Genomic DNA, 15759 nt, shown 5'->3' with positions numbered 1-15759 from the left:
CAGTAGTGCCCGGGCGAAGCCGGGGCACTGGTCCCTGCAGCTATTTCATAGCTGTTGGGACCAGTGTCCGGTGCGATTGCCCGTGGCCCTAATAAGAAAAAAATCCACACAATAACAGTAGTGCCCGGGCAAAGCCCTGCAGCTATTTCATAGCTGTTGGGACCAGTGCCCGGTGCGATTGCCCGTGGCCCTAATAAACAGCACGATTTCAATAGGGCTTTCGCTGGGCGACTTGCAGTCGCCGCTCGGGCCCTAATAAACAGCGCGATTTCAATAGGGCTTTCGCTGGGCGACTTGCAGTCGCCGCTCGGGCCCTAATTATAAAAGTGATTAATGTATCATGGACGGTATTAAAGGGATAGTTCAACATTTTGCAAATAGCAAATTGGCCCATTGCCATAATTGCTATAGTATAATATAGCATGGTGAATGTGCAGGTCACAACTTGTCCACCAGAGCGTTTTGAAGTTGTTGGATTGTGTATTTGATGAGTTTGATGAGGGAAACCAAGAAATCCTATTAGCCTCCGTAGCGTAGCTCTGAGCAGCTCACGGCTCTGCTCCACCGTTCTAAAAATAGCTTGCACCGACAATTAAAGGTAACAAACCTACTGCTATGACTATAGGGATTATGGCAATGGGCCAATTTGCCAAAATATTGAACTATCCCTTTAAAGGTGGAATTGATGGCTATGAAGAGAAGAGTAACAAGACTTTACCCACAATTGAATGTATGAATGAACATGGTCAAAGTTTTTGCTGCAGAGGCCTCAGCTGCAGCGGCTATACACATCTGCAGAAACATCTACATTCCTTTAGAAAGTGGGAATTTGATGCAGCCAATCAGATAAAACCATTGAAAGCCAACATTTCCACAGGCAAATAAAAAAAAATCAGGAGAACACATCCACTAATAAAAACATATCAGTAATATGTCATGTAAAAGAGAAAAAAAAGGAATCAGCTGGTAAATTCAGCCAAATGGTCTGAGGAGCAATTCCACCAGAAAGATGAACCTGACGACCCCGCCTTACATTTCATATCTGGCGACTGTGGACCAGAAATACTACCGAAGAAATATCAGAGGAATGTCATGAAACCAGAGCGGTGGAAGGTCAGGTAGGTGAGGAGAAGGGGTACCAGCGTTTCAGCGTGAGGCAGAGTCAATCAGACATGTCATCTGGCTGCTTTATTTTAAGACGCTAATTTACAATCCAAGCTAACGGAACACTAAACTGGGCTGATAAGAGATCTACTGGCAATCGAGAAAACATTCATCGCCAGATTCTAGACCCCAAAGTTAGAGGAGAACAAATAATTCTCGGACATTGAGAAACATCATTATCATAACAACCGTGAAAAACCCGAGATTGGAGCGACTGATCAGCTGATTGTAATGATTTCTCAGGTGGCTCATTTCACAGACGGCGAGAGAAGGAGAACCAACCACAGACACGCAGTAGATACAGACGCAGATAATCTAAGTTAACCGGCCTCTTCACAGACACTACAGACCGTATGACAATGGTGCGAGTTTGTCCATCTGCATACAGTGCGACACGCTTGGTACTAAACACAACAACTAATGTGTATCAGCAGGCATCCAAAGGTAACTACTACTACTTCATTGTAAAAACATGGTGGTGAGATATTTATCCATCAACTATACTGCTGCTGCTGAGAAAACTAATAAGAGGCTTAAACTGGGGCTCACGGTCTCCTTACTGTTGCACATGCAAGTAGCAAATACACATTCAGTGTTTCCCCCAGAAAATTTGTTAGTTAAGGTGGTGTCTGACCTGTCGACGGGGGGGGGGGGATCGATCGTCGGGGGGGGGAACGCACCGTGCCGTATTAAGTTTCGCTTTCAACACGCGCTGCTGTTATGCATGCGCGCTTCTCTGTGGTGTGTATGTGTGTGAGACAGTGTTGGGCAAGCTACTTGGAAAATGTAGTGAGCTAAGCTACAAGTTACTCTACATGAAATGAAGCTTCACTACACTGAAGCTACCCACCAGAGAAATGTAGCAAGCTACGCTACAATAAAATGACAAAAGTAGCTTAGCTACATCAAAGCTATTTTTTTTAGAAGTTAAATAAAGTTTTTCATTTATATCGGCCCATTGTGAGTGCTGAAAGATCTATGCAAGTACATTCCAAAAAAACCCAAGTGTCTTTTCAAACAGTGGTTCCTAACCTTTCTTGGTCAGATTTTTTTTAAATTCATCAATTAGGCTACTAGACATTTCAGGCGACCTCATTTGAATCTCAGGCGACCCCACGTGGGGTCCCGACCCCAAGGTTGGGAAACACTGTTTTAAAAGACGTCAGCCACGGACGGAGTGGGCGACATGCTGGGACAAGGAGCTTTCGTTTTAACTGCTGCAGTCGTCTCTCCCTCTCGTACTCAGCATGCTGTTCAGGGTGTTTGGTTTGATTCATTAAAAGGCGCGTTCCTACAGGAACGGTCCCCTGGCTCACTCAGTCCTCTCAGTGGCCGTGTCTCCGCTGCAGACAGGACGCACCGGGCTCTTGGAGCGACGTGCAACGGTGCGCGCGGTCGCTGTGCAGCGATAAAGTTGTCCAGCTACGGCTCTGATTCACGAACTTAACTATCCCTCCTCCTCTGTCACCTGCTGTGTGCTGCGCTCCGCTGCAGCAGATGGGCATCAGCAGATACGTACATTACGTCACATGGAAGCGGTGCGTTTAAGGTCTAGAAATGCCTGGGGAAATGTAGCTTCTGTGGACGCTACCGCGCTACTGATCAATTAAATAGCTTAACTACTGAAAAGCTGTTTGATGTAGAAAACAGCGACGCTACGACCACGCTACTGAGAAATGTAGTTAAGTTACTAACGCCGCTACTTGTAGTAACGTCGCTACTGCCCAACACTGGTGTGAGAGGATGCGGCCATCGTCCGACTGGGGGGGGGGGCGGCGGCGGCGGCGAATATCGCTACTTTTTTTTTTTTTTAAGACGTTAGTTTAGGCGGCAGCTCTTTGTTGTTAAGGCGGCCGCCTTAACAGGAAAGCGCTGCGGGAAACCCTGCACATTACTTTGAATAAATGTGATTATTCCTTTGTGATTCTAGCCACTCTTCCTGTAATAAAAGACAACAATAAACTCAACAATAAATGTGTCATCCTCCTTTCATGCAAACTGTTGTGGGAGTAACTCTGCTCTGCTCTGCTGACATCGATAGCAGCTGGACTTTTATGTTGAACGGTGGACTTCAAACTTTCCAGGTAAACTTCCCAAAAAACTTGAACTCTGCACGGGGGCTTATGTTTCTTCTGTCCCCTGCACCTGGAGGCAGACTGAGATTAGAGGAGGATGTTAAACGCTGTTAATGAAGTTAATGTGTGTGTACGGTCCGAACCCTCCTGAGGTGCTGGCAGACGCGTAACAGTTCCAGATCTGCAAAATCTGTTTAGTGATATCTCGTCTTTTGTGGCGCTGTTCTCTGAGCTGACTTGGGAAACAAATCAATAGAGAGAAACAACAGGCTGGTGGAGCCTTAAAGTCCCCCTCCCGCGACCCTTTTTGGTTATTTTAAAACATTCTCTGTGGTCTTTAAATTGTGATTATGAGGTTTTTAGCCAAAATCACAAAACCTGTGCCACTTCCCAGGGCTCTCCTTCTGCACAGCACCAGCAGCTCATTAGCAATGTACCTCTGGAGGGTGGGCGGAGACTGCGCTGCCCCGCCCAGCCACCCCCTCGCACCCCCCCCCCGCTGACAGCTGGACATTATACAATTACCGATTCAGCACATTTAGTGTAAAACTGCACACTCACGGTGCAAGCTGTGCTACTCAAGCTGTGGGTTGTGACACGTCAACCCCAGTCCCCCTGAAACTGCCAGTTTGCGTCTGCCATTGGTTCACAGCCATTTGAAGGCAGAAAAACTCAGAAATGCAATTTTGGGGGGCGCTAGAGCGCACGCTATGGTGTAGACGTACTTTCTCAGAGCTCCCGTCCGATACATCAATATTCAAGCAATATAACATATCTGTACTGCTTATACCCGCTAAAAGATCAAGCATCACGCTTGTTTTTCGTCTGTGCACTTATGCCTAACAAGAAGAAACAAAAACAGCAGCCCAACGCCATGGAAACACCCTCTGCAAGCCCAGCCCGTGAGGCTAATGCTAACGCTAGCATCGGGGTTAATGACGACGCTCCAGAGCTAGCTCCGCTAGCGGCTACGGCAAACATCGAGGCATCTGTCATCCTCGCGGCTATAAATGACATGAGTAAAAGGATGGAGGACCGATTCAATAACTTGGGGGCGTCCTTGCAAGCTACCCAGGCCACCTTGACCGAACACGATGCTCGGATTTCTACTGTGGAGGCGGCTAGCAGTGACCATGACATCCAGCTGACCGGGCTAAAACAACAATGGCTGCAGCTAGAGGCCAGTCACAAATCGCTCCAAGAAAAGGTCATCGACCTCGAAGCGCGCTCCAGACGCCAGAATATAAAAGTGGTGGGCCTGCCAGAAAGAGCTGAGGGTAAAAACCCAGTGGACTTTTTTGCCGTTTTTCTGCGTAATTTGCTGGGTGCTGCTCACTTCCCCACCCCGATAGAGGTTGACAGAGCGCACAGACTTGGACAGCCATCCGACGCCGGGGCACGTCCCCGTGTCATGATAGCCAGGATCCACAGCTTTCGGGTGAAGGAGAAAATACTGCGGCTGGCACGGGAGAACACCCCTCTGACCTACAACGGGACACAGATCCACATATATCCCGATTACCCGGCGGAGATAATGAAGCGGCGCCAACCATTCGAGGAGGTGAGGAAAAAATTCAACAACGCTGGGATGCGCACCGGATTCCTCTATCCTGCACGGCTCCGAGTCACCAAAGGCACCGACGTCGACATGATCTTCAACACCCCAGAAGATGCCGATCGCTTCCTGCTCGACTACCAGGCTTCTGAGGAGGGATGAGGTCCCTGCACAGTCTGTCGGATTTGAGCCGGCTGCTGTAACCTGCTGTATCCTGCTGTGGCACAGACCTGCAGTTGTAGGGTAATGTTAAAACACTGGACTATTGTTAAAAAATATTTGTTTCTTCCCAGTGTGCCTTATTCTCACTAGTTTTACTAAGTGCCTGGCTCTTTATCTTTAAAGCAGATAACAGCGGCACGGCCGTTTCGGCTAATGCTGTGTTCAAGGCAGGCTTTTGAAACCGTAAGTTACAGCTTCAAGTCACAACTACGACTTGGTAGCGTTCCAGGTAACCCGTAGCTCGTGTTTTTGCCGTCCTGTTGTCTGTGAAAGTTCCCTATAACGGCCACTCGTAACTTCCGACCCGTGAACTCGTACCAGATCGAACTGGTATGACTTCACAGGAAGGAAAAACACAAAGTACGAGTTTCCTTGAACGCACCATGAGTTAGCAGCCCCCGCCCTTGTCAGGCATCAATTGGTCCTCGTGCTACGTCACCACATTCACGCGCATCCCTTGGCTGCACACACAGCCCTTCATGCCGTTCTCTCCCCTCATTGGATAACACTTGTATCCCACAAGGAAAATTTTCTCCTCGGGTTACAGCAGAGCAGAGTGACGGAGAGACTCGTGTTTAGGCTGAAATACTTCATGTAAGTGATTGCTGACGGAAAATAGGACTATTTAGGACTTATATTAACAAAAACATTCCCCTGATATCTGCTTTAATATTGAGTAACACTAAGTGCCAGATGTGTTCTGTTTTGGTTATTCTATGTGCTTAATTAATTTGCTTCATATCATCTTACATCAACACCTGGGTTTTTTCTATTTTTTGTCATGGAAATGTTTTGATGTTTATTGCCTGATATCGGAAAGGACGCCGCTTTTAAGTTAGCTGACTAGCGGTTAGGTGTTGACTAGTATAGGACCCCTGTAGGGCATGTTAAGATTTTTCTCTCGCTTTGTTTGGGAAAGTGGGAGCTTGGGGTGGGTAATTGTGAGTTCACTTTATGTGTTTTTCTCAGTGTTTTTGATGTTCTTTTTATTTGGGGCAATTTTTCATGTTACTGTACATATAACATCATTTTCACTTACTCATGATCCCAAGAGGTAAAGATGAGGGTATCAACTTGGTCAGCTGGAATGTTCATGGCCTAGGTCATTCAATTAAGCGTGCTAAGGTCTTTGCACACCTTAACTCTCTCGCTGCCGATGTAGCATTCCTTCAAGAGACTCATATTAGACCATTTGAACAGAAGCGTCTGCGTTGCAGCTGGGCTGACCAAATATTTCAATCCACATTCTCAAGCAAAGCTCGTGGCGTTGCAATCATTATTCGTAAAAACATACCTTTTAAACACATTTCAACGCTATGTGACCCAAATGGTCGATATATTATTGTAACAGGCCATCTTCATTCTATTCATGTAACGCTGTTGAACATCTACGGGCCAAACATTGATGACGCAGCATTTTTCAGAAAAACCTTTGAGAAGTTACCTGACCTATCAAACACAAATTTAATAGTCGCTGGGGACCACAACGTAATACTGGACCTCCATCTTGACAGGTCAGCTAGCAAAATATGTAACCCCTCTAATGCTTCCACGGTCCTGAACAATCTTATAATTTCCACTAATCTGGTCGACATATGGCGGCTCCAACACCCGACAGACAGAGAATATTCTTTTTTTTCTAATAAACACAAATCGTATTCCCGTATTGATTTTTTTTTACTGGATGCGAAACTCATACCAAATGTTACAAACACCAAATACCATAACATTTTGATTTCGGACCACGCCCCGGCCTCCATTACTCTCAATTTTAAAAAAACTGGACAGCGCTCCTCATGGCGTCTCCGCCCATCTTTGTTAGCAGATGAAAAATTTTGTAAACATATGTCAGTAAAAATCACAGAATACCTAGAGAATAATGACACCTCAGATGTTTCTGATTCCACCTTGTGGGAAACATTCAAAGCTGTCATGAGAGGCCATATTATTGCATATGAGGCGGCTTTGAAGAAGTCAAACAAAACGCGGCTGGACGAAATTGACTCCGAGATCACACAATTAGAATCATTATATAGAAGCACAGGCAACTCTCAAACACTGAATAACATTCTCAATCTTAAATATGAATATAATACGATCTTATCACATCAGGTTTGTGACCAGCTCCTGCGACTTAGGAGGCAATATTTCGAGCTTGGGGACAAACCTCACACACTTTTGACTCGCCAGCTTAGAGGGCAACAGGCCAGTAGGGCTATCCACAAAATAAAATCTCGCTCTGGAGTAATCTTAACAGACCCTAAGCTGATAAACTCTCGCTTCAAAGAATATTATGAGGAGCTTTATAGATCTAAAGCTACAGGTGATGTGGATAATTGGTTAAAGGACCTAAACATACCAAAACTAGACGACACCACACGTGAGGCCCTTAATGCGGAACTATCTCCGGAAGAAATACTAGATTCTATCAGATCAATGCAAAACGGAAAAAGCTCAGGACCAGACGGTTTTGGCGTTGAATTTTATAAGATATTTGCAAATCAGATGACTCCAATTTTACACAGGATGTTTTCCCACTCAATGGAATCTGAAAGACTTCCTCCAACCTTGTATGATGCTAACATTTCACTGTTGTTGAAGCAGGACAGGGATGAAACCGAGCCTTCATCATATCGTCCAGTTTCCATGCTCAACCTAGATTTTAAGATATTCACTAAAATACTTGCAAATAGGTTAAATAAGTGTATAGAATCCATCATTCACACTGATCAGACGGGTTTCATCCCAAATCGATACTCCTTCTTTAATGTTAGATGTGTTATGGACATTATGTATTATTCTTTCGACAAATATTCTAAGCAAGCCATCCTGTGTCTAGATGCGGAGAAGGCGTTCGATCAGGTGGAATGGCCGTATCTCACGGGGGTTCTGGAGAAGTTTGGTCTCGGTCCATCCTTTATTTCCTGGGTGCGCATGATATATTTCCAACCTACGGCATCCGTTCTCACTAACCTAGATAGGTCACCCTCCTTCCCTTTGCAGAGGGGGACGCGGCAGGGGTGTCCCCTCTCGCCGCTCCTCTTCGCATTGGCTATTGAACCCCTAGCAATTAGTGTGAGGGAGCATGTCCTCATTAAACCTATAACGCTTGGTGGAGTTGATCATAAGATTTCCCTTTACGCGGATAGCCCTTTTTGTATCCGACCCTGAACAATCAATACCACATTTACTCCAACTTATCAACTCCTTTGGAAAGGTCTCTGGTTACACTATTAATTGGCAGAAGAGCGAGCTCATATCACTAGCTAATGACCTGGACCCACTATTCCTGTCGTCCACACAATTTAAAATAGCCTCTGACTATGTGAAATACCTGGGCATTAAAATAGCAAAAAAACCAAGCGCCCTTTTCAAACTGAATTTCACGGAAAAATTGAACAAATTAAAGGAGAACATAGAAAAATGGAGAACACTACCTTTATCCTTGATTTGACGTGTAAACGCTATCAAGATGGTCTTGCTACCTAGATTTTTGTATTTATTTCAGAACGTCCCTGTTTTTATTCCCAAATCTTTTTTTAAGCTTTTCATTATCATGCCGTTTGTTTGGGGATATAAAGCACATAGGATTTCTAAAAGCCACCTTCAAAAATCAAGGGAATGTGGGGGCCTAGGTCTGCCGTGTTTTTTGCATTACTACTGGGCGGCCAATGTCAGAGTTATGGTGTACTGGCAGCATGGCTTTGAGAGAGGGGACGGGTTCATCCCACCTCCTTGGTTAGCCATTGAAAAAAGCCTAACGTGCAAGACTTCTCTCCCTGCTCTCCTCTTCTCTTCCCCAAGGTCCTCCGCAGTCTATAGGAAAGATCATTTTGTTCTGTTAAATGCTCAGAAGATCTGGAATCAAATTAGAAAATGTTGTGTGCTTCCAGACACCTCTGTAAATGCTCCAATCTGGCAGAACCATGACTTTTTACCATCTCTTATGGACACAGCCTTTAGAGAGTGGAGCTATAAGGGTATTGTTAGTTTAAAAGACCTTTATGTTGGTGGACACTTTGGCTCTTTTGAACAACTGCAGTCCAAATTTTCTCTTCCAAAAGCTCATTTTTTCAGATATTTACAATTGAGACACTATGTTCAACAGGCTACTAAGTCATCTGAATTACCACCTGAAAAAAATGCATTGTTCAAATCCCTCCTGGGCCCCCCCGAAGCAAAACACCTGATCTCAGGGCTGGTTGGTTACTTCTCAAGTACTCTGGACTCGTCTACTATCAAAATAAAACAAGCCTGGGAAAGTGAGCTTGGTATTGAGATCGAGGATGAATCATGGGAGGAAGTTTTAACTAACATTAAATCTTGCTCGATTAATGCTAGGCTCCAACTGATCCAGTACAAGATAGTACACAGATTACATTATTCTAAAACCCGATTAAACAAAATTTTTCTTAATTTATCTGCACTGTGTAATAGATGTAATGCGGCAGAAGGTTCTCTTGCACATCTTTTCTGGACCTGCCCGAAATTACACAACTTTTGGTCTCTCATTTTCCAGGAGTTTTCATCTGCCTTTAACATAATTGTAACACCTGACCCTGAAACTGCTCTGTTAGGACACTCCAATACTTTGAAAAACCTGGATTGTAACATGCGTACCGCTTTGACTCATGGAGTTAGCTCCCAAGTTTGAGACTTGGCAGAGGGAACTCATAAGTATTCTACATGTGGAAAGACTAAGATACGAACTCTCTGGTAATCTCCTGAAGTTCTCCAGGATATGGAGTCCAGTGCTAGAGCATATGAACGACCATTGATGCTCTCTTTACCCACTTACCTTGCTTATGCACCTCCCTGGTAAGATGGACAGCTGTACAGTGGAGCAGATGGTACTGCTGTGACCTTTGTCCCCTTATTCTTTTTTTTCTTTTTTTATCATTATTTTTATTATTTTATTGTATTTTACTTTTTATTTTACATGTCTGCGTCACTGTTGGTCTTTTATTATATTCTCTATTACTGTTTATGTATTGGGCATTGTCATCTTGTCTCTTATTTGGTGTAATTTAATCTAAATAAAGTGTTCAAAAAAAAAGAAATGCAATTTTGCATGATGAATGCATGCACAATTTTGCATGATAGATGGCGCCTCCAACGCAGACGCCGCCTGGGGGACGCATCCACCAGATCTTCTCCACCAGTGAGGAAGAGACGTGGAGAGCGGAGGAAACTATCAGGGAGATCGTACTGCCGCCGGCCGCTGCCATTAGGAGGCTACTTGGGTTAAATGGGAAGAAGAATAGGCTTATCTGTTCACCGAATAGGCAAGGGCGGGGATGATCGTGATCACTGTGTAAATTGAACAACCCCTAACCCCTAACCCTAACCCTTAATTACCGTTACAGCGCGACGTGTGTGTGTGTGTGTCTGTGTGTCTGTGCGCCATTGTGTGTGAGAGAGTGCAGGAGGAGGGGGCTGCCTGACAGAAATGACAGAGGGTGAAACGCTGTTAAAAAAAAAAAAAAAAAGCACTGCTTTTTGTATTTTTATTTATCAAAGAAGAGCATACAACTGTTACAGTATGCATGCATTTGAGCATGAATTCTGTGAAGTTAAGTTCAATAAACATATTTAAAGTGGCAGTTTTATCATATCTGGTTAAGTGTGCGGTCCTATGTGGCCCTCGGTAGTGTCGATGGAAAAATTGTGGCCCCCTCCATCATTTAAGTTGCCCATCCCTTTTCTAAATTATCTCAAACACATCTTTGAAATGAAACTTTCTGGTTACTTATCATCTGATAACAGATATAATCTAATCTTGCTGAACGTAGCCTATTGGTCTTGCTCTGGACAGACAGACGCTGGGTGTGATTGTGTGCAAGGGGGAAAAATAAGCTTGTGTTTGACAGAGGAAGCCAAAGGTGTTGTGTGCGCAGTTGGCATTTTATGCAATTCAAAAGCAGACGGTGAAAATGTGTTTGCTTTTTGTGACGCAACTCAATTTCAACAGGCCGTCTGCCACTCCGCCAGAGCGCGGCACTTCTGTGCTGATGTAAGAGAACAAAAGTCGACTGGATTAGGTTGTGGCTGCTTCTCTACTTCTCTTTTTTTTTTCGGAGACGTCTTTTTATATCGCGCAGATGGACGAAAACAAGAGAAAAAAAAAGAGGATGTTCCAAACTGAGAGATACACATTAGGTTTTACAGCATTTACTCAGAAAGAGTGTCCATGTTAACCACGAAAAACAAACACATCCTCTATCAAAAAGATCGTGCTGAATAATACCATTCACATGACTCAACAGCTCTTGATTATCCCTACAGTGCCCGAGGCATGTCCTTGAAGAAAAACCAATACTATGCATATATAAACACAGTATATATGCTGGATAATGTCATTCTCATTGGTGCTGTTGCTCTTGCTGGACCACATTCACAGGACACAATAACATGGAAGAGCCTCTGATAAATCACCTGCTCAGACTGTATAAAAACAAAATTATGACTCCACTGTTGTGTTAGAAAAGGTACAGTTTATCTCCAAAAGAAACATTCTTGTTTCTCTGGGAATAACTGCCTATGAGTCATCGGTGACTCAAATAATGATTGTTATACCTTTTTATCATGGAACACTGCGTGGCTCCAAGAGGTGTTCGGATGCCATAAAACCATATATTTAACCTGTCTCATCGGCCTCAGCGCCCTGCTTACCGCCTCCAGCTGCTTCTTCTTCTGAACCAGGAGCTCCAGCATCAGATTAACATTTGCCAGGTCCAAGTTGTCTTGATCAGGACTCAACACATCCTGGAAGACCTGCCACCTGGACCCGTTCTGAAAAGACAAGGGGAGAAAGAGTGTGAGGTTATGAGGCTGTTCGGGCCAAGAGACTGGCCAGAAATGGAGAAACAGAGAAAGATTAGTGTGTGTGTTGTACTTACGGGATGATCTAATTTTAGTCTCTTCTCCTCTGACCTTTGCTTCTGTTTAAGGATCAGTTCATTTACTGTGAACACAGTGGGAAAAGGGGTTAATGAGAGGTCAAAAGGCTACATAAGTAACTGTCATATGCGTAGAGTTTCATTGTTAGAACATAAACCTAACCATATACAAATGAACTTCACATTTCACCCTGATGTTTCTGTCTTCTGGAGTCTCTTATTTACTATACAGACCACTGACGTCTTAGTAAGGCCTGATTATGATGATCTGCTAACTGATGATAGGTCAAGTTCAACATAAACAGCAGCACTTGTGCATATGGTCAAATCTAACTGACATGTTTCAGTCCTGATGACACACGAAGTTTTTATACTTGAGCTTACAAGATCTCACCTAACCTTACCTTTGGCATGGTATTAAAGGGATAGTTCAACGTTTTGGCAAACTGGCCCATTGCCATAATCCCTATAGTCTTATGAGTAGGTGTGTTACCTTTAATTGTCGGGGCAAGCCATTTTTAGAACGGCGGAGCAGAGCCGTGAGCTGCTCAGAGCTAAGCTACAGAGGCTAATGGGATTTGTTGGGTTCCCTCATCAAATACACAATCCAACAACTCCAAAACACGCCCGTGGACAAGTTTTGACCTGCACATTCACCACGCTATGAGATAATAACGGAACGTTATGAGACAGAGTTGTTTTCGAGGCAAATGCAGAGACTGCGTGAGCCAATTTGCCAAAATGTTGAACTATCCCTTTAAACAATATGTAAATATCAAACAAATAGATCCAAGTAAGAAATAAAACTTGAAAAATGTAATATTCTTATATGGTGCAATACAATGGATGTGCCTCATGAGACAACTATATGTCAATATGCAAGTACAAGTAAGTCAAATAATTGAAATGAAAAAGAGCAAACAGGCCTCAAAACTCTTAATTGGAATACCTACCAAGAAAGTTTGGGTAAAGCTGATCTACATTATCCACGATATAGTTACACTTGGGACATCTGTTGCTGTCCTCAAGGCTCTGACGGATACATCTGAAACTGCAGGAAGGAGAGAGAATTTGAAATAACAGTAGATTGGAGTAAAACAGGCAGTCATGACTGTCTGAGTCACCGGGAATGAGGTGAAATTGCACGTAAATGTGGTGAAAGTGCTAAAAGAGCAACCGTGGGGAAAGTGCTATAATAATATATATAATATGAGCATCGACAACTATCCTGCTTGGCATTAGTAGTCACTCCACCTATATGCGCAGACAGTGCCTTGCACAAGTCTTCATAACCATTGAACTATTTCACATTTTGGCACGTTACCACCACAAACTTAAATGTTTTATGTGGTAGACTAACACAAAGCAGCACATAATTGTGAAGTGGAAGGAATCAAGAATTTGTTTTACAAATAAAAAATCTGAAAAGTGTGGTGTGCATATGTATTCAGCCTCCCTGAGTTAATACTTTGATGAACCACCTTTCGCTGCAGTTCAGCTGTAAGTCTTTTGGGGTACCGTATGTCTCTTTGCACATCTGCAGACTAACATTGTTGCCCATTCGTCTTTGCAAAATAATTCAGTTCAAGTTGAGTGAGATTGGATGGAGAGTGAACAGCAGTTTTCAAGTCTTGCCACATATTCTCAGAAGGATTTAGGTCTGGACTTTGACTGGGCTGGTCTGTCACATAAAATGCATTTAAGTGTGTGGTTGTAATGTGAAAAACATGTGGAAAAGTTCAAGGGGTATTAAGCCTGTGAATATTCTCATTTGTCCAGGTCATAGTTATCTCAAGGAAATTGAAATCAAATGCAACTGGACGTGGTTATTTGTCTAGGATCACATCTAACCAGGCTAGGACTGGTCCCAGCCTGGTCAGATGCGTACATGAACTGATGAAGCCTCTTGGATGAGAGGTGAAATGTCTTCCTAGACAAATAACCAAGTCCAGTTGCATTCGATTTAAATTTCCTTGAGATTCAAGGGGTATTAATACTTTTGCAAGGCACTGTCTGCAATCGCATGATCCAGAAGGCAAAATCAACGACTGTCATCAACCTTACAAAGACTGACTCTGGTTTGTTGAAGTGGGGAATTATTTGTTTTACATGTTCAGCTTATGTTATGATATGTGTTATGTTTTTTTTTTATATGGACATCAGCTTGGGTGTGTATAGCACCCATTCTAATGTTCAACGTTTCTAAGAAAACAAAAACAAAACACAGAGCATATGATCAACAATAAAAATAGAGCAAACAAGTTTCATGATCATAACAGTTATAATAATAATGGGAAAACAGCCCGTGTCTATACATGTGAACAATGTTGTTTTTTCCAGGTGTAGGTTACTTGCACAGTGAGTGTATATCTATTGTCTTCATTGGCCATTTAAATGTGCCATTGTGTTTAGTTTTCTGGGGAAACACTGACACTGCAACAACTTCAAACTTACCAGAAACTGTGCCCACACTTTGTCATGTGTGCCTCTTCTATCATTTCGAAGCAGATGGGACTGAAAAGGCAGATAAAAGAAGAGTTTATTGCAGGTCTCAAACTTTATTTTCTTTTTTTACCAGTGAGTTTCCTTCGATGCCCTGCACTCACCAGACAAAATCGTTGCTTTTATCTTCGTATGAGTTCAAGAGGCCGTTGCATAAAGGTGCTTGGTGGAGGGATTTCTTCCTGCTGCCCGAGGAGCCGGAGGGTCTGCTCAGAGAGGCGAAGGCGCCCCGGGACGACGGCACGGCGGCCAAACTCGGCACCGACAAGCCGCCCTCTCCGGCCGCTGCCAAGCTCCGGGTGGGCACGACGTTTCCAGAGTTGTTACCATTACTTGTGACGGCGGCGTTGTTGCCACCGCCACCATTAGTGTTCCCGGTGCCCCCCGTGCTGCTACTCGTGCCGGGCACTGAACTCGCCCCACCAGCGTTTAGCTGTGGCCGGTTGCTTGACATGATGCGAGGGGGGCCGACGAGAAACTCCCCAAAATCCTCTGCGTTGTTTGCTCAGAGCATCCGGACAGCGCTGCTGCTATTCGGCCGCTTTAGCAGGTTAGCAGGCGAACTAGCTGGCTCGCTTGTGTGCTTAGCATCCTGGGATAAAGCAACAGTGCCCGGACATCCAGCGTGTTTTAAACTCGTCCCCCTCGGTGTCTGCTTCGCTAAAGTCGCTGACTGCGTATGAGGAAATTGCTAAAATACTGAAGGCCAAACGGCATGAACACTGAAACGGACAAAAACAAGCAGAAGTGCGTTATCCGGGAGATCAGCTGGCTAGTTGCTGTTAGCTACGGACAGGAATCGCTTGAGTTTCTTGACGATTACCCAGCGCGCGCCTCTCCTTCAACTGCTGCCCTCTGGCGGGGAGGAGTTTGACTGCCCTGGACAAATAATAATATACACTGCAAAATGTACAAACGTTACACTAGGGTCTTCAACGTTTTTCAGGCAAAGGACCCACACAAACTGACGGCAAACCGCCATAAAACTGAAAGAGGAAGAAGAGGAACCGACAGAAAGATGAAGCAGGGAGGGGAAAAAAGTGTATTATATTAAACTGGGCCCAGTATAAATGTAGTTTGTAGGCTAGCTATTCAACTAATAGCCTACACAGGTTCATAGCCTAAATTCTTTTTTCTTTTTAATTATCTTTTTCTTTCTCATAGCCTATAGGCTATTCATGTTTTTTCTAAAGGTGTCGGCTACAGTGAGTAGGGTGCCATCTATAAACAGACCTTGTTCACTGATACCAATGCCAATATCAACCATGCAGTGGTGTAGTGGTCCCTGGAGAAGTGGGTAGGCTATACTCTCAATGTTCACCTTTTTTTTTTTTTTTAAGTA

The 15759-nt window shown here is 44.0% G+C and overlaps 1 protein-coding gene across 1 annotated transcript in view; it reads right to left on the bottom strand.

Annotated features, from left to right (window-relative positions):
- The window catches only part of cop1 (COP1 E3 ubiquitin ligase), a 43109-nt gene extending 27880 nt beyond the window's left edge, over positions 1-15229 (bottom strand). Inside the window, exons 1-5 of the mRNA XM_085804095.1 lie at positions 14522-15229; positions 14370-14429; positions 12869-12966; positions 11916-11980; positions 11689-11808 (exon numbers count right to left, since the gene is read on the bottom strand). Of these exons, the coding sequence (XP_085660221.1) occupies positions 11689-11808; positions 11916-11980; positions 12869-12966; positions 14370-14429; positions 14522-14871 (693 nt within the window). The 5' untranslated portion in view covers positions 14872-15229. The remainder of the gene's footprint in view (positions 1-11688; positions 11809-11915; positions 11981-12868; positions 12967-14369; positions 14430-14521) is intronic.
- Between the last annotated feature and the right edge of the window lie 530 nt (positions 15230-15759).

The sequence above is a fragment of the Trachurus japonicus genome, chromosome 17 (assembly GCF_045865225.1).
Source record: "Trachurus japonicus isolate A0001 chromosome 17, Traja_1.0".
Classification (NCBI taxonomy): domain Eukaryota; kingdom Metazoa; phylum Chordata; class Actinopteri; order Carangiformes; family Carangidae; genus Trachurus; species Trachurus japonicus.
Note: the sequence above shows the minus strand (reverse complement) of the source record. Positions and strands in the feature narration are given on the sequence as shown.